An 18,910-nucleotide genomic window follows, 5' to 3' on the forward strand; every position below is an offset into this window, starting at 1 on the left:
TCATTGAAGGGCTGGTGGTGAGCTGCAGAGCTCGCTAGCTGACTATTCTGCCATATGTGCTATGAGGGGAGGGAGTGGAAAGAGTTTGCCCTCATGTCCTTTCCTCCTCTCAGGGGGTGATTCCCACGTTCCGGGTGAAGTTCCTGCTGCGGCTGCTTCGGGGGCGACTGGAGGTGGATCTGGACAAAGATAAGCTCCTGTTCAAGCACATGTGCTATGAGATGGAGCGTCTGCACAACGGTGGTGACGTCACCTTCCACGACGTCCTCAGGTAGTGGCCCAAGCACAGGGGAGCTGCTGCAGTCTGAGAGTCTAGAATGTTCCTGACCCCGGCTACCACCTCTCACATGGCTGGAAGGCAGGCGAGGTGATAGTCTGCCCACATGGAGCAGCTCCTCTGTGGGGGAAAGAGGGACCTGGTATGATGGGTCGTGTCCCTCTGCCTCCCAGGAGCCAGGGGAAGTAGAGCCTACTCCCCCAAGGTTTCCCCAGGCCTAGTCCGGGGTTCTTGAAGGGGACAGCCAGCATCACCTGTTCACAGGAGGGAGGGGCCAGGCAGGAAATGGGGTTACTCAGGCACCTCTGCCTGTGTAGCCAGGCCACAGCTGTGCCCTGAGCCTCTCCTTCCTGGGTCCAGGCACATCTAGGAAATTAACAATGCTCCTCATCTGACTGAGCCTCAAGATCCAAATCTGGGGACTGGAGCGATAGCACAGCAGGTTGGGTCTTTGCCATGCACACAGCCAACGTAGGTTTGATTCCCAGCATCCCATATGGTCCCTCAAGCACTGCCAGGAGTAATTCCTGAGTGCAGAGCCAGGAGTAACCCCTGAGCATCACTGGGTGTGACCTGAAAAGAAAAAAAAAAGAAAAGAACTGAATATGGACTGAGGGAACAAAGGGAATGGCTTTCAGCAACAAAACACTCTGTGTGTGTCTATGAGTTTGTGTGTTTGTGGATGTGCATGCAAGCTTTTCATTTACAAAAGGACCCCATCCTAGGGAGCAGAGAGGGGGTTCAGGGGTACACAATACAGCGGTACTACATAGGATAGTACATGCACTTGCCTTGCCTGTTGCCGGCCCTAGTTTCATCCTCGGAACCACAAGCTTTTCCAGGAGTGATTCCTGACCCCCTAGTTGGAACTAGCACCAAATTTCACTAGGTATAACCCAACACCGCCACCCCCCCAAAAAAAACGCATTTTTTTTTTTTGCCTTTTGGGTCACGCCTGGTGATCAGGGATTACTCCTGGCTTTGCACTCAGGAATTACTCCTGGTGGTACTCAGGGGACCATATAGGATGCTGGGAACCGAACCTGGGTCATTCACATGCAAGGCAAACATCCTACTGCTGTACTATTGCTCCAGCCTCAAGAACGCATTCTTTGGGTTTAGGGTCCACCTCTTCCTGTAGGACCTCATCTTCACTAGTCACACGGAAGTGACCTAGTTCCAGTAAGACCAGCTTATGAGGTCTGGAGGTGCATAGGTTCATCCATAATAGCTTCTTGAACGGAGTCCGTGGCTTAAATCTGGAGGCCCGTGGGTGTGACGGGGCCAGCGTTCTGCTGCCTCTCATTAGTCACTCACCAGAAGGCAGAATGTCCTGTTGCCCACGGAGGCAGCAAATCACAGCAGCATTAGCAGTGCCCGGGGCTTTGCTGGCTGGAGAAGTCATGGATATTTTAAATCCTGTCGCTGCAGTGCTGGGATCTTAAAACCTCCTTCCTCTCACCAGTGTGCCTAAGTTATAAAGCCAGTGGTGTCAGCAAGAAGGTGTCATATAATGCAGTGATATAAAAATATTCAGAGAACGGTATCCCCAGCCTTCCCCCAAAAGGCATTTGAGGATGATAGTTTGATATAATTGATTTCCTTGCAGTCATATAGACACTGGTCTAAGAAATGTCCCATAAGTGATACGCCCAGAGGGCTCCCTACACAGAAGGAGCTGTGGGCTCTCTCCACAGTGACAATCTCCTGCGGGTTAAATGGTGGGTGTTGGGCGAGAAATCTCAGGAGCAGCCAGGGAGACAGAAACGGATGTGAACAGAGTTGGAAAGATGAAAGCAAGAGGCCCCCAGCGCCATCTTTGAAGCCTTAAGCATAAGAGAAAGAACACATGGAGAGTGCGGGATCCCGGAGGAAAAAAAAAAAGAAGAAAAAACAGGTTCCAAAAAGAGCCAAGTTCACCCGCAAGTTCCAGATGGAGTAGGCGCCGCATCTCGCCTCCCCCAGATGGAACCCCGGTGACCAGAAGCCTCTACAAACACAGCTCGAGTATGCGGGAACGAGGACTTTTTCTCAAATCTGCCGAACTACACCTCCCAGGTAACCTCTGATTCCGGAAGTCATGCCCACAGCCCGCCCCCCAGCGCCATCTTTGAAGCCTTAAGCATAAGAGAAAGAACACATGGAGAGTGCGGGATCCCGGAGGAAAAAAAAAAAGAAGAAAAAACAGGTTCCAAAAAGAGCCAAGTTCACCCGCAAGTTCCAGATGGAGTAGGCGCCGCATCTCGCCTCCCCCAGATGGAACCCCGGTGACCAGAAGCCTCTACAAACACAGCTCGAGTATGCGGGAACGAGGACTTTTTCTCAAATCTGCCGAACTACACCTCCCAGGTAACCTCTGATTCCGGAAGTCATGCCCACAGCCCGCCCCCCAGCGCCATCTTTGAAGCCTTAAGCATAAGAGAAAGAACACATGGAGAGTGCGGGATCCCGGAGGAAAAAAAAAAGAAGAAAAAACAGGTTCCAAAAAGAGCCAAGTTCACCCGCAAGTTCCAGATGGAGTAGGCGCCGCATCTCGCCTCCCCCAGATGGAACCCCGGTGACCAGAAGCCTCTACAAACACAGCTCGAGTATGCGGGAACGAGGACTTTTTCTCAAAACCGCGCGGCCGCTTACGCGGCCGCGCGACATCTCTCTATATATAAAGTGATCAATGAGAAGTAAACCACCCAATCTTTCTCCCTGAAAGTCAGAGTTAAGTTTGGAGCACGGCCACAGCCCCAGAAACACAAGGACTTAATGCAGAACCCAGCAGCTTAGAGCAGAAAAGTGAAAGTACTAGGCGTTAATCCAGGCCATCAAGTCTGCCGGAGGGGAAAGGGTGTTGCCCCATTTGCCCTCTCTTCTCTGGAAAGAAGGATGGCGGCCGCATGGGAGCCTTGTGGACAGCAGGTATGAGCCGGGGGTGTGGGGGCGACTAAAACCTCATGGGAAGGGGGGCGTTCCGGTCCGTCCTTCACGCCCTACCGAGGCCACCAGTTGCTCCCCACGAGCGGCTCTCCAGCACGGCCACAGCCCCAGAAGCACAAGGGCTTAATGCAGAACCCAGCAGCTTGGAGCAGAAAAGTGAAAGGACTATGCGTTAATCCAGGCAATCATTTCTGCCCAGAGGGGAAAGGGTGTTGCTCCCTTCCGCCCTCCTCCCTCTGGAAAGAAAGATGGCGGCCACATGGGAGCCTTGTGGACAGCAGGTATGAGCCGGGGGTGTGGGGGCGACTAAAACCTCATGGGAAGGGGGGCGTTCCGGTCCGTCCTTCACGCCCTACCGAGGCCACCAGTCACCCCCCACGAGCGGCTCTCCAGCACAGCCACGGCCCCAGAAGCACAAGGACTTAATGCAGAACCCAGCAGCTTGGAGCAGAAAAGTGAACGGACTATGCATTGATCCAGGCCATCAAGTCTGCCGGAGGGGAAAGGGTGTTGCCCCATTCGCCCTCTCCTCTCTGGAAAGAAAGATGGCGGCCACATGGGAGCCTTGTGGACAGCAGGTATGAGCCGGGGGAGTGGGGGCGACTAAAACCTCATGGGTCGGGGGGCGTTCCGGTCCGTCCTTCATGCCCTACCGAGGTCACCAGTTGCCCCCCACGAGCGGCTCTCCAGCACGGCCATGGCCCCAGAAGCACAAGGACTTAATGCAGAACCCAGCAGCTTGGAGCAGAAAAGTGAATGGACTATGCGTTGATCCAGCCCATCAAGTCTGCCGGAGGGGAAAGGGTGTTGCCCCATTCGCCCTCTCCTCTCTGGAAAGAAAGATGGCGGCCACATGGGAGCCTTGTGGACAGCAGGTATGAGCCGGGAGTGTGGGGGCGACTAAAACCTCATGGGAAGGGGGGCGTTTCGCTCCGCCCTTCACGCCCTACCGAGGCCACCAGTTGCCCCCCACGAGCGGCTCTCCAGCACGGCCACGACTCCAGAACACAGAAACCAATTTCTTAACTATCTGACTTTCAGTAGAAATACTTCCAGGGTCAATAAGTAAAATAGCAGAAATCCAAAACCAACATTTAATTCTTGAACCCAGCTGGAGAAAGCAAATCACTTCACAATGCTTTTTCAGCATGTCTGATTTGGGGGGGGGTTAAACTCTAAATAATAGTGGTGAATCTTTTATTGAAACAATCTAATCAAAGCGGATAGAGTGTTAACTAGAATTCATCTGCCTCACAGGGACGGGGAGGGGTGGGGGTGGGGTTTTATTGGGGTTCTTCATGGGAAAAAATAAGTATTGGTAAAGGGAAATGTGTTTGATATTTGCATGACTGAGACATAAACCTGAAAGCTTTGTAACCTTTCCCACAGTGATTCAATAAATAAATTAAAAAAAAAAAAAAAAAAAAGATGAAAGCAAGAGGGAGACATCCTCTCAGCTTCTCCAGCTTCCTTTCGCCATTCACTCCTCCCAGGAGTGCGTGAAGAACACTCAGGGAAGAAAGCGTATGTGAGGGCAAAGGAATCCCCTGCTCTCATTCACTTGCCACCGACTGATGTATTAGCACCTGGAGGGTCGCTGTCACTTGAAATGGTTATTCACGGACTGAGGAGAGAGTTCAAAGGGTTGATGCAGGAGATCTGAGTTGAATCCCCTGAGCACCAGCAGGAGAAGCCCTCCTTCTCTTCGGCACCAACCCAGGGGTATTCCTCTAGTGCCTCCAGGTGTGAGCCAAGCCCCTGTGCCTCACCCCTACACACAGGTATAAATGCTCAGGACTTGGGAGCTAGCTTAGTGGCAGAGCACATTCCAGGCATATGTCAGTCCTCAAGCCTGATCCCTGGAGCTACCTTGCACCAAGCACTTTATAAAGAAGAAAGGGTCGGAGTGATGATGTAAGGCGTTTGCCTTGCGACTGACCCAAGTTTGCTCCCGGCATCCCATATGGTCCTGCAATCACCAGTCAGAAGTAATTCCTGAGTGTAGAGCCAGGGGTGACCCCTGAGCATTGCCAAGTGTAGCTCAAAGAACAAAGAGGAAAAAGAGGAGCGGAAGAAGGAGGAACATTCTCCCTCTGTGGACCACAGGGATTTCTTGTAAAATGACACAGACACAGACCGCCATGGCCTTGAGACCCTCCCTGTTCTCCAGTCCAGTATACCTTGTCCCCCCACCACCCCATTCTGATATGCAGAGGGTGTAGGATGCAGACCCCCACTGCCTGGAAGCCCTCAGGCTTCCACTGAGTGCCTTCATCCTCCAAGCCAGCCTCAGTGCAACTTGAACAAGGCAAGGACCTCTGTCTCAAATGCAAACAGCCTCACAGTGATGAGTTTCTTGCCGAGGCAGGGAAGAGAACAGGAGCGAATACATTTTCCTCCCTGAGGAGGAGATGCATTGCAACAACCACCCAAAAAAGGAGCAGGTCAGTGTTTCTGGTCCTCCTGGGGAGTTGGATGCAGTGATATGAAATCCAGGGATAGAATGAAGCTCAAAGCAGGAGGTAGGCAGGGGCTGGAGCAATAGTACAGCAGGTAGAGCATTTGCCTTGCATGCATCTGACCCGGATTTGATTCCCAGATTCCCATATGGTCCCCCGAGCACTACCAGGACTGATTCCTGAGAGAAGAGCCAGGAGTAACCCAGTGCTTTGCTCGGTGTGACCCAAAAAGACATAAAACAAAAGTAGAGGCAGGCAGAAGGCAGAACACCCCCACAATCCTGCAGGTACTGACAGGACCTTTTCGTCCTTGGGCTGTGGACCCCTGAGGCCTGATTTTCCAAGGCCTGACAGAGCCATCAGCTGCATTGGTTCACTTGCCTCCATCTGTGTCAGCTCTGAGCTGGCCTCCACAGGAGCAGGTATTCAATCCTGACTCTGCATACAGCTTCGGTTCGCTAGGAAGACCAGGAGGTGTGCCCCTAGGGAGGGAGACAGGGCAGGGTTTCTACAAGACCCCCCAGTCAAGTCAAGTCTTTAGCCAATCTTTGCTGAAGGTGAAGACAGCAGAGAGGATCAGTCTTTCTGCTGCAGGGAAAGTTCCAGAAACTGGCCATAAGTTTTCTCAAGATCTCACTGGATCTCACAGGATCTCACTTTCCTTCCATGCATGCGTTGGCACATACTCTTAAGTCCTTCAGGAATATGACTCTTGGGCAGCCCATGAAGCAGGTACTGGAACCCCAGCCCTTTATAGAGAGACAGGCAGGTGCCCAGCTCTAAGGGAGGTGCCACAGGGCCTGTGCCAGGGGGCTGGCAGGGAGTCCCATCTCCAGGTTTTGGAATCTCACTGTGTCCACATTGCAGAGGAATGAGCATGACTGTCACTGTGCTCTGCCCCCAGCATGCTGTCCTACCGGTCTGTGGACATCCGTAAGAGCTTGCAGCTGGAGGAGCTGCTGGCCCGGGAGCAGCTGGAGTACACCATCGAGGAGGAGGTGGCCAAGCAGACCATCCGCATGTGGCTGAAAAAGTGCTTGAAGCGCATCCGAGCTGTGAGTGAGCCCGGGGCCGTGGGCTTCAGGGCCCTCTCCAAGGAGGGGAGGGAAAGGAAGGAGGTGACAGAAAACTAGAGAGAACGAGGGGCCTGGGCCCATCTGCTGTGGAACTTACTTCCCTTTCAACTATGTCATCCACTATGTTTGTCCCATGTAGGCTGATCCAAACTCAGTGGGACCCCCTGCCCAGGGGCCCCTGAAAATTTCTTATGGAATCACATCCTCATCATCTAATGTGAACACATGGATCAAACAATCTGTCTGTTGATAGGAAAACATTGTTGGTCACCATTCCTGAACTCGACAGTTCAAAACTGTAGGAAATCTGTGTGTATCACTGGAAAACTGGATTTACAGAATCACTCTGAAATTGCTCCTAAGCACACTGCTGGTGTTGTTGGGTCTTGCATGAGCAAAGACCATCCCTCTGGGGAGTTTAATGATCTGTTTTGCTGCTTCCTGAACTAAATTTGCCAAACTCATTAATCGAGGCCCATGGCCTAAATTAACAATGGACATTTCCATTCGATGGTTATGTGTGGGATAGCTTCTGACTTTCACTTCACATGCAGAGGAAAAACTCTAATCAATCATGAAGCATTTTATGTAATAACTTTTTCTTTAACTGTTTTAAAAATAAACATTTTTTAGTTTTTATTATTATTATTGAGCTGGAGCGATAGCACAGCGGTAGGGCATTTGCCTTGTGCGCAGCCAGCCGGGTTCAATTCCTCCGCCCCTCTCGGAGAGCCCAGCAAGCTACCGAGAGTATCTCGCCCGCATGGCAGAGCCTGGCAAGCTACCCGTGACGTATTCGATATGCCAAACAGAGTAACAGGAAGTCTCAAAAAAAAATGGAGATGTTACTGGGCCCATTCGAGCAAATTGATGAACAATGGGAGGACAGTGTGACAGTGTGATTATTATTATTGAGTCACCATTAGATACAGTTACAAAGTTTTCATGATTGAATTTCAGCCATACAATAATTGAACATCCATCCCTCCACCAGTATACATTCTCCACCACCAGTGTCCCCAGTATCCATCCAGCCACCCCCACCTGACCCCACTCCCTGCCTCTATGGCAGACAATTTCCTTCTTACTCTCTCTCCACTTTGGGGCATCATGGTTTGCAATACAGATACTGAGAGGCCATCATGTTTGGTCCTTAGTCTACTTTCAGCACACATCTCCCATACCGAGCAATCCTTCCACCCATCATTGACTTAGTGATCCCTTCTCCTTCCCAACTGCCTTCTCTCCCAGCTCATGAGGCAGGCTTTCAACCGTGGAGCAATCCTCCTGGCCCTTGTCTCTACTGTCCTTGGGTGTTAGTCCCATAATATGTTATTGATGTAATAGTTTAGTAGTTAATCCTTTCCCCCAGAACATCCATTCTAGTAGAGGAGGCAGGGGCTGGAGAAAGGGACTCACTGACCTCCAGCAAGGTTTCGGTTCTTAGGGCCTGAGACCAGAGTGGTGAGGTCCAAGTATGACTGGGAATAGCCTCAGGGAGTTGAAGGAGAGAGGGGAGACTCCGGGTGAGCTTCTGTTCTCCCTGGACCCCCATGCAGACAAGGGAAGCCCCAGGTGAGTTCTACTCAGGGACACCAGGCCATGGCTGTGTCCATTAACTCTGCTCAGCCTGGGAATGGACCCCACCACCATTCAAAGGAACTTAGGCGGGAGGAACTTAATACTTTAGATCCAGCAGAAGATGTGCGTGAACACAGTCTCCTTCCAGGGAGTTACAGGTCATCTGTCTAGGTCAGAGAAAGAATTCAAGGATGAAGCAATGTTGGTGATGATAGAGATGATAGTTAAGGGAACTGATGGGGGTTCAGGCTTGCTCAAGGGAGGCATTCCTGGGCTTGGGGTTGAGCGTTTTTGTGGGTTTTTTTTTGCATAATGAATTAGGAAATTTATTAGGCTCCTAATTTCCATGTCTAGAACATGAACATGGATTTACATGCATAGTCTCATTTTGTAGCTCTTACATGCATGTAGTCTTCAACCGGCTGGGCCTCTTATTCTACTTGTGAGTTAATTACAATTAGCTCACTGTGAGTAAATGACAAACACAGAATGACACATAAGCTAGAGCAGCAAATACTACTCAATATCATTGACTTGTTTTCCCCCAAAATCATAATTTTGGGGGAAAAGAACATATTATTTGGGGGAAAACAAAAACATAATTTTTACAACTCTCTTGTAAAAAATAAATTTCAGAGCAAGGCATTTCATTTACCTCACTGAGAAAAATTAAAGGCAATTCTGTAAATTTTGGGAGCAGTGAATGTACAACTATGGCTGAAAGGTACACCCTGAGAATTTAAATGATTTTAATGAACCAATTGAGGTTTATAATAAGGCCATGTTAACCTTGCATCAAGAAGAGGCACAACCAGTCTATCTTCTGTGGATATTATGGTAAGCAAACCCAAGTCCACAGACGCTTCCAGCATGGAAGACGAGGATGTTTATACTATGGCATCCTTGGGGGTGAGGGTTTTTAAGGCGTGAGCTGACTAAGGGGTAAAATCTGTTAGAAGGGCTGGGTATGAAAAGCGTGACCAAGCTGTGCTGCAATCACCTGCCTATCTCGGGACTACACACTGGCTCCTATCAGCCACATGTGTCACTGATACCCAGCTCTGCAGCTGTGGATGAGTGTGTGTTAATATGTATTTTGAAGTAAAGGAGGAAAGATGGGAAAGAAGTCAGAGATCTGCTCAGACTGGTTTTTCCAAAGTCTCTTCTTGACCAGGAAATCAGGAACCCCAGGTGACCTGACTCAGAGTCTTCACATCCCTCAGACACCTGTGAGGGTCCTTTTTGTTGCTAATAGCAGTTTCCCACCCACCTGGTCTCCTCACAGACGCCAGACCCCTCCCAGGCATCAGAGCACAGGGACCCCTGGATGCCCACCTCGCTGCCCTGGTCTCAGTATGAGGACTGACCCACATCCAAGTCAGGGTTGTACTGTCCACCCAGGGCTTTGCTCTGCTTTCACTCAGGAGAAGAGGGGATCAGACAAGGTTTCTTTACCCTAGACCCAAACAAAGAGGGGAGACTGAGGTCAGGGGGAGTCTAATCCCCATGTTCGTGATTTAAAAGTCCTACTAAGAGGCAGAAACTATAGAACAGTAGGTAGGGCACTTGCCTGGCACACAGCAACCCCAGGTGCAATCCCCAGCACCCCTAAAGATTCCCTAAACCCCACCAGGACTGATTCCTGAGTGCAGAGCCAGGAGTAAGCCCTGAGCCCCTCCAGGTGTGGCCCAGAAAATAGAACAAGCCAAAATATCCTACTTGGGGCACCAGAGAACTGAGACAGAGGCTGGGGTACATGTTGCACAAGGCCAAGAGTGGGTTGACCCTGGGCACTCCAGAAGGCCCCCCAAGCACCACCAAGAACGGGCCTTGAGCACAGAGCCAGGTGGAAGCCAGACAGAGCACATGGAATGTGCCCCCCTAAACACTAAACTTCATCTAAAATAAAAATCCTACTAGAATTAAAATAGAAGCTGTGATAATGAACGGGTTCGACTGTTACCCAAATAGAACAGAACGGAAGGACTCCATCTCAGCCCTCAACACCACCTTGCTCGCAATCGGGCTCTTATCTAGGAAAGTCGGGAGCCAGGTGCGGTCACTCCTTGGAGATCTCCAGGCCCACGGGTTCCTGGAAGGGAGGGCAGAGGGTTGGGGTGAGGGTCAGGCTGCGGGCTGCCCGGGCCGTTCCTGAGGGGGAATCCTGCATCCACAGAAGCAGCAACAGTCCTGCAGCATCATCCACAGCCTGCGCGAGAGCCAGCAGCAGGAGCTGAGCCGCTTCCTGAACCCCCCCAGCATCGAGACCACCCAGCCCAGCGAGGACATGCACGCCAACAGCCAGGACATCGGCGCACAGCCTGAGGTACGGCCACACACAGCTGCTGTCCCCGTTGCTGTTACAGAGGCAGTGACGGTTTCCCGCAGGACAGCACTGGGTACGTCATTCCAGCTTAGGTCTGTGCCTTTGGCATCTGGCTCTCCCTCCAGGCTATCCCTAAGTATTTGGATTCAAGGGCAGGAGAGACAGTCCAGTGGGTGGAGTGCTTGCCTTGCTGCAGCTGATGCGGGTTCGACCCCCAGCGCCCCTGAACCTACCAGGAGTGGTCACTGAGTACAGAGCTAGGAGGAAGCCCTGAGCACCACCAGGGGTGGCAAAAAAGAGAAAAGATTTGGATTTATAGAATACCAAAACAAAAGATTTTAAAAAAATTGATTATCTTTGAATGAAATCTTTTTTTGGGGTGGTGGGGTTGGTTTTGTTTTTTTTCTGCTGTGTTAGTTCTGTATCTGTAATTCTGCATCTATAGTTCTACATGTATATTTCCAACTCAGCAATACTACCACTTAGGGGAATGTGATTTACCTGAAACTCTGCTCTGAACATTTCCTTCCACTAAGTCACAGAGATTTGCAAACCTTTAACCACTGGCCATCAGCTGCCTCAAAGGAAGGCTTCCCGTGATGTGTTGAGGGAGGAAGCCTGTTTTAATTATGTGTGTCCTAAGTGACTTTAAGCAGAGTGGCTGACAATACTGTTAATGATAGGGCTGGTTTTCATTTCCAACTCAGTCATCATTGCCCTTTGAGAAGGCAGACGGCACCATTGGCACCTCGGAGAGGCAGCGGGGACACCTGGCCACTGTGGGCCCTGTCCCAAGAGGGTAGGAGCTGGGGGTGGGCCCTGTCCCAGGAAAGCTGGAGGTGGGGGTGAGCCCTGTCCCTGGAGGGCAGGAGCTGGGGTTCGGCCCTGTCCCAGGAGGGCAGAAGCTGGGTCAGCACCCCCAAGCACACCCAGACAGCACTATGTATCTAGGCATCTGGGGACACCGGGCGAGTCCTGAACTGCCACCTGAGCATGGGTCAGTGCTAGGGTGTCCCGTTCCATCAGCCCTTTGGGGTCCCACCCTGCAGGGTCCTTTGCTGCCTTGACAGTAACATGGGGGATTCTCCCAAGTGCTGGCAGGGCTTATTGGCTAAGTAGGGGGCAGCACTGGATGGCCAGCAACAGGGGCTGAGGAGGGAAAGTTGGGGGTTCACGGAGTTCTCTGGTCAAAACTAAAGCCCAGTCGCACCAAAAGCACCAGCAGGAACTGAAAGGCATGGGGAGCCCCTGGTGGGGAGGAGGTGGCTCTGTCCAGATCCAGACTCAGCTTCTAGCAGAAACTGCACCCCCGTTTCCACTCTCCCCAGAACCTCCAGCTGCCCCAGGCACCATCCCCCAAGCTGAGCTCGCCAGCCTCCACCTCCTTCCTGCCACCCTTCCCTGCAGACAAGCCTCCTACCCTGGCAATGGGGATGTTCCCAGGAATGGGGGCAAATGGTCCGGATGGAGAACATCTGAGGGTGACCATGACAGTGAACCCTTCTTTAGTTCACTTTTTGGGCCACACCTGCCAGTGTTTAGGGCTTACTCCTGGAGGTGTGCTCAGGGGTCACTCCTGGCTGTGCTCAGGGGTTCATATGGTATGGTGTGATGGAAATGGAACCGAGCTGGCCAAATGCATGTAAGCACCTTATCCATTGGACCATTTCTCTGGCCCCGAGTCCCCTTTCCATTGTCCCCGTGAACCCTGGCCGCTGACTCTTCCTAAGTATTTTTCTTTCAGGATTTAAAAAATGGTTTCTTTTCATTCACATTGCAATGATGAGGGGTAATTTTTACTTTCTCTCAATATTACAGAGAGATAAAATAGACCTGCAGGTCACTGTAATGGAAAACATGATTTGGTGATGTCCTCCCCATCTTCACTGTTTTGTTTGGGGTTTTTCCCTGGATGAACATTGCAGCTCCCTTTTGGTTTTGCACGGTTTTTTTTTTTTTCATTTTCTTTTGGGGGGAGCCTCTCAACATTGGCTGGTGGGGAGAGAGGTGAGACCAGATTCTTCCCCGTGCAAAGCAGAAGCAAACTGAGGGAGACAGTACAAAATTTCTATGAAAGAACATGCCCTCAGGAACACTCCATCCAGCTAAGCCTCAAAGCGTTTCACATGTATAAAATATCTCACCAGTTTCCTGGTTCCTGATGTGCACGCATGGGACCCTGCTTTGATCTCCAGCGCCACGCGGCCCCTCCAGGGTGCAAAGGACCCTCTTCCATTTGTATAAGAAAGGGAGGGTCAGCCCGGGGAAGGGTTGACGCCTCCTCATGCTGGGTTCTTCACTCCACAGACCAGCAGCCAGCAGCAGCTGCTGAGCCCCACGCTGTCCGACCGAGGTGGCAGTCGGCAGGACGCATCCGACGCAGGGAAACCACAGAGGAAGTTCGGGCAGTGGCGTCTGCCCTCAGGTACGTGTTGCAGTTCCTGCTCCGAAGAGCAAGGCTGTTTGGGTCATGCTACTCTGTGTGTGTCAGAAGTCCTGGGTTTCAGAACGCACATCCATGTCAAAAGTTCATTGGAAACCATGGACCGGTGAAGACAAATTCTCCCTTAAGAGTGCCCTAACTAGGGGGGCTGGAGCCATAGCACAGCAGGTAGGGCGTTTGCCTTGCATGGGGTCAACCCAGGTTCGATTCCCAGCATCCCATATGGTACCCTGAGCACCACCAGGAGTAATTCCTGAGTGCATGAGCCAGGAATAACTCCTGTGCATCACTGGGTGTAACCCCCCCCAAAAAATAAGACTTCCCTAACTATCCAAATGTAATAACCTCTCAATATCTGTGTTGCAAGCCATAATGCTCAAATGTAGAGAGAGAGAGAGAGAGAGAGAGAGAGAGTATGGGGGAAATTGTCAGCTATGGAGGCAGGGAGAGGGTTGGGCGGGGCAGGGGGTATACTGGGGATATTGGTGGTGAAGAACTTACACTGGTGGAGGGATGGATGTTCAATTATTGTATGATTGAAATTCAAACATGAAGGCTTATAACTGTATCTTACAGTGATTTAATTAAAAAAAAAAAGACTGCCCTAACTAGAATGACCTTGGGCCTGGTGTGCAGAGACCAGGGTTGAGAGCAGAAAGATGCAGGAACCAGGATCCTCAGGGAAAGGAGAGATTCCCAAGGCCTCTGTGTACACTGAAGGCTCTGCATGGCAGAGCGTGGCAAGCTCCCAGTGGCATATTTGATATGCCAATAAAACATAACAACAAGTCTTACAATGGAGATGTTACTGGTGACTGCTAGGGCAAATTGATGAACAACAGAACGACAGTGCTACAGTGCTACAGACTAGTATATTTTTAATTTACATGAAACAGATAAAGCCTGCAAATGTGAGGCTTAGTAAGAGTGGGGGCAATTAAGAAAATTCTAAGTGGAAAATCTGACTAGATCTGAAAAAGTATAAAAGTGAGTTTTATCCTTAGAATGGGAATATTGTCTTTATGTTAGTAAATATTAGAGATAATGCTTAAGTATTTTCATTATTAAGTAAAGATTATAATAAAAATCTTTGTGATTATAAAAGAAAAAACACCTAAATAGCCATAGAACATTCAATATAAATGAAGCATCAATTCATTATTGAGAATGTGTAAAATCCTTTAGTAATCTGGAAGTAAGTTAATCTCTCTTAATCTAGTAGAAGGCAACTGTAAGTGCTGTGAGTGATGACATTTCTCAATGCCAAGTGCTGAGAATCTTTTTTTGTCTCTTAAAGAAGCTCCTTTAATGCTTCTTGCAAGACTGGTTTCAAGGTTGTGAATTCCCTAAGTTGTTGCCTGTCCCTGAAGCTCCGTATTGTTCCTTCAGATCTGAGTGATAAGTAATCGAGCTGGGCTGAGTGTTCTTGGTGATATGTTCTGTCACTGAATTTTTGTTCTGTATCTCTCAATTCTCTTCTGGCTTGTAGAGTCTCTTTTCATAGATTTGCTGCAAATCACATGGGATTTCCTTTGTATGTAAGTTCCTTTTTAAATCTTGCTGCTTTCAATACTCTGTCTCTGTTTTTGGCTTTGGTGATCCTGAGTTTTTCATCTTAGAGTTTTTCTATTTGAGTCCATCTTTCCTGGAACCCTGGGGTCTCTTGGCTCTGGGCACCTGTATTCCTCACTCTGGGGGATTCTTATCTATGGTTTCCTTGACCATTGGCTCTTCATTGAACTGACCATTCTATTCTTTGGGGACTCCAATAATTCTTATGGTTTTCCTCTTGAATGCATCCCGTAGTTCTCTGCTGTGCTGTTCATTTATTTTAAAACATTTCTTTATATTCTGTTAGACGTTTTCTGCTTCTCATCTGGGAGCTTCTCATTCTTTTCCTCAGCTGCTCATTCTGCTGTTCAGACCTTCTATTAGATGATTTTTTTGTTTATTTTTATTGTTTGTTTATTTGCGGGGGGGGGGGGTCAATACCCAGCTGTACTCAGGATGTATTCCTGGCTCTGAGCTCAAGGATCACTGCTGGGACGGCTCAGCAACCATATAAACTGTGGGGGAATTGAACCTGGGTTGGCCACGTGCAAGACAGGCACCCTTCCATACCCACTGTGCTATTGCTCCAGCCCTCTATTGAGGTTTTCAGATCTACTTCTTTTGGTCATTTCAGACTGTAGTCTTCTCATTTCCACTGTCAGACTTTCTCATGGTCTGCTGACTGCCTACCTGCACCTCATTATTTCTTTGAGCTCATTAAACATCCTCATTATGGTGACACTGAAGTCATTCTCTGAGAATTTGCAGAGCTGGTTGGTGCTGTGGAGCCTTCTGTGTTACTGTTTTCAATTACTTGGTAAGCTTCCACACATCTCCCCCATTGGTTCTCTCTGCTCCTACAGTGACGAGGGTACATCTTTGCAGTAAGCTGCGCTGAGAGTCTCTGGGAATTAGACTGTGTCTAATAGTGGTAAGGAGGCAGGCTGGGGAGTGGGGCAGAGGAAGAGAACCTGGGAGACTGGGGGAGGGAAGTTGATACTGGTTAGTGGGATTAGAACATTGTATGTCCAAAACTCTATTATGAAAAACTATGAATAATGGTGCCTGAGTTTTAAAAAAAAATTTAACTCAGGTATAGGCATAAAGCCATATAGCCCATGGGACCAGAGTGATAGTACACGTGGTAGGGCATTTGCCTTGCACACAGCCAACCTGGGTTCAATTCCATATGGTCCCCCAAGCACCACCAGGAATGATTCCTGAGTGCAGAGCCAGTAGTAACCCCTGAGAATTGCTGGGTGTGACCCCAAAAGAAAAATAAAAGCCATATAGCCCGAGTCCTTTTTTGGGGGTAAGTAATATGTGTATTTGAGAGAAGTGATATTGGTTATGAAATGCAATGATATTGATCACTACCATTTACCAGCCTTCACCATATTCTAATGTTCTCTAGGTGCTTTGCTGCCTGTCTAAAAGTCAAATCTGATCACTGTTCATGGCAGGTAGCCTGAGTCCTTTGACATGGTTTTCTCTGTACATAGTTGGGCCCCCGTTGGCAACTAAGGGCTTCTTCCTGATCCTCCAAACACCTTTCAGTCCAATCCAGGGAAGACGAGGTAACTGCAAACTCTACTGCAGCTTTTATGTCCCACGGAGCAGAAGACAGTTGGGTCTTACTTTGGAGAGAAAACATGATCAGTGGATCTTCAATGCAGAGAGAAACCCGCTCCCTCTATATCTAGGACTTTATTATTCAGGGACTCAGGGTGCCCCACCCAGGCACATTGGAAGTGGTGGTGGTCCGGCCAGTCCTGAAATCTTAAATCACAGAATAAGCAGTTTCAACTGCATATTGCAGGCAGTTAGGAACCTGGACGGTTTCTGAGCAAGGCTGAAGAGTTGGCATCAGGGATTTCGGAATCTGACTTGGCAGCATGTAGAGAGTGACTGTCCCTGGCAGAGCCTGCAGGCAGGATGACAGGGTGGGAGTCTGGTCCTGAGGGGATGAAGATGTGCACCAGGCCAGAGGCTGTGGTCCAGATACTGGAAGGACAGAGGAGAGATGGGATCTCGGGGAGATGCCTGATCCTGGGCGTTCCCTTATGTCCAGAGGGTCTCCTGCAAGAATCCAAGTCCAGAAAGTCCACTGACAGAAGGGTGATAACTAAAGGAACAGGTTATTGGGGACATGCTGTGATCGGGGAGGCAAAGGCAAGGCAAGGAGCGTCTGGGGGGGTGGGGGGAGGAGGGTTCTAGCAATGTACCAAGTGTTAGGCATGTTGCTTTTCCTCTTCTATCAAGAATAAAATTGTATATGCTTAAGGTGTCCAATGTGGTATTTTGATAAGCATAAGCATGCTGAGATGCTTACCACGGCCAAGCTAATTAGCACATCCATCCCCTCACACAGCTACCCATTGTGCAAGGTGAGAACACGTGAGATGAACTCTCTTAGCGCATTTCTAGCCTATGGGAGAGCATTGGGAACTCCGTGCTGCGCCTTTGATCTTAGAACTCACACACCTTCCTTAGCTTCAACCCGGTGCTCCTGGACCCACATCTCCCCGTTCCCTTCCCACCCTCCTCCCCAGCCACCATTCCTCAATTCTCTGCTGCTGTGAATTTGACCCCTTTAGATGGAACACAAAATATGAGACTCTGCAGTGTTTCCTCTTTCTGTCTGACTTGTTTCACCTAACACACCCTCCTCCAGGACACGGGGCTCTTGTTAGGTTTATGTTTTTTTTTTTACCAGGGAAGCGTCTCTTCCTTCTAGGACTGAGTCAGATTTGTGCAGGTGTGTATGGGGTGTGCCACATTTCTTCTCCACTCATCCTTCTGTGGCACTGAGTTTACTTCTGCTTCTTGAATGTTGTGAACGATGCTGCCAAGAACTCGAGCATCTGGGCCTCTCTGGGTGGTAATGATTTACTTCCTTTAGCTGTAAACCCGGCAGGGGGAGGACTGTGTACTATTGGGGTTCTGCTAAAGATCATCACATTGAATCTACTCTCAGTCTCCCAACATCTCAATGAGGAAATTTGCATTCTTTATTTCCCAGTTGTGGAACTGAGTTCAGAGACATGATTTCACCCTGGTTCTCATATCACTATGACGGTGGAACCCCAAAGCTCTGCGTGACCCCAAGTCTTCACACACACTAATATATTGAGACACATAAGAGAGATGCCCCACCAAACTTTAAATCTCATTGGGAATCACTACTTTATCATGATTATACTTCAGCTTATTTTTACACTCCAAAAATTATTTGCTCACTTCTTCCTTCCACCCTCTCTCAGCCCCTCCACCTTTATACCCTCACGCCATTACACTGTCCCTGCTGGTCATTAGTTTTTTTTTTCAATGCACACACTCACACAGTGTCCCCATTATAAAACAAGCTGTCCAATTTAAAACTTGCTATGAACTTTGGCTTCCCTAAGGATATCAGAGGACCTGGGAAAACAGCATTCTCACCCCCCCCCCCCCCCCCGCCACACACACACACACCCACACACACATGGCTATCACCCAAAGGTATTACTAGCTTGATATTAAATATCTACAAACAGGAATTGTTTTTGGAGACTTGTTCTCCAAAAGCATTCATGATGGTCTAGCATGATTTTTAAGCAATAACATACCCTAGGTTCAAGAACCATGACTCACGGCATTCTTATCCACTCCACAGCACCAAAGCCCATAAGCCACTCCGTGTCCTCGGTCAACTTGCGGTTTGGAGGACGGACCACAATGAAATCAGTCGTGTGCAAAATGAATCCCATGACAGATGCAGCTTCCTGTGGTTCTGAAGTCAAGAAGTGGTGGACCCGACAGTTAACCGTGGAGAGCGATGAGAGTGGGGACGACCTTCTGGACATTTAGGCGGAAGGCAATGCAGAGGACAATCCAGTGGTAAAAAGCCATGGTCTCTGCTTTCCCTCAGTGTCCAGTGAACATCAGAACCTCATTGTAACTACAGCTTGTCACAACAGAGTCTTAACATGCATTTTTGTCCTGCCAGAAGAAGGCAGAAAAGCTGTGCATACCATGGGTTATTCCCATATCTTCTAGAAAATGTGCATAGTCTGTACTGGTAATAATAGAAACTATTCCAACCCCAGATGTAGCGCAGTCACGAGTTTCATATATTCTGTCTCGGTAATTCAAGGTGTATTTTTATGTCTGCTCTACTGTGCTATCCCCCCTGCCCTAAGAAAGAGTGCTAAGCCCATGTGGCTGACATTTATGATATAGGAACTATAGATTCTTTGTTCATATAACCCCCCTCCACTAGAATTACTT

At 49.3% G+C, this 18,910-nt stretch overlaps 1 protein-coding gene across 2 annotated transcripts in view; it reads left to right on the forward strand.

Annotated features, from left to right (window-relative positions):
• Positions 1 to 18,540, forward strand: part of NALCN (sodium leak channel, non-selective) — a 353,058-nt gene extending 334,518 nt beyond the window's left edge. For both annotated transcript variants that reach the window (XM_056109424.1, XM_056109431.1), the window contains 5 exons: positions 114 to 271; positions 6,569 to 6,719; positions 10,498 to 10,647; positions 12,955 to 13,072; positions 18,297 to 18,540. In XM_056109424.1, the coding sequence (XP_055965399.1) occupies positions 114 to 271; positions 6,569 to 6,719; positions 10,498 to 10,647; positions 12,955 to 13,072; positions 18,297 to 18,490 (771 nt within the window). In that variant the 3' untranslated portion in view covers positions 18,491 to 18,540. The remainder of the gene's footprint in view (positions 1 to 113; positions 272 to 6,568; positions 6,720 to 10,497; positions 10,648 to 12,954; positions 13,073 to 18,296) is intronic.
• Positions 18,541 to 18,910: the final 370 nt, after the last annotated feature.

This window comes from Sorex fumeus, unplaced genomic scaffold (genome assembly GCF_029834395.1).
Source record: "Sorex fumeus unplaced genomic scaffold, SorFum_2.1 ptg000008l, whole genome shotgun sequence".
Taxonomy (NCBI): Eukaryota; Metazoa; Chordata; class Mammalia; order Eulipotyphla; family Soricidae; genus Sorex; species Sorex fumeus.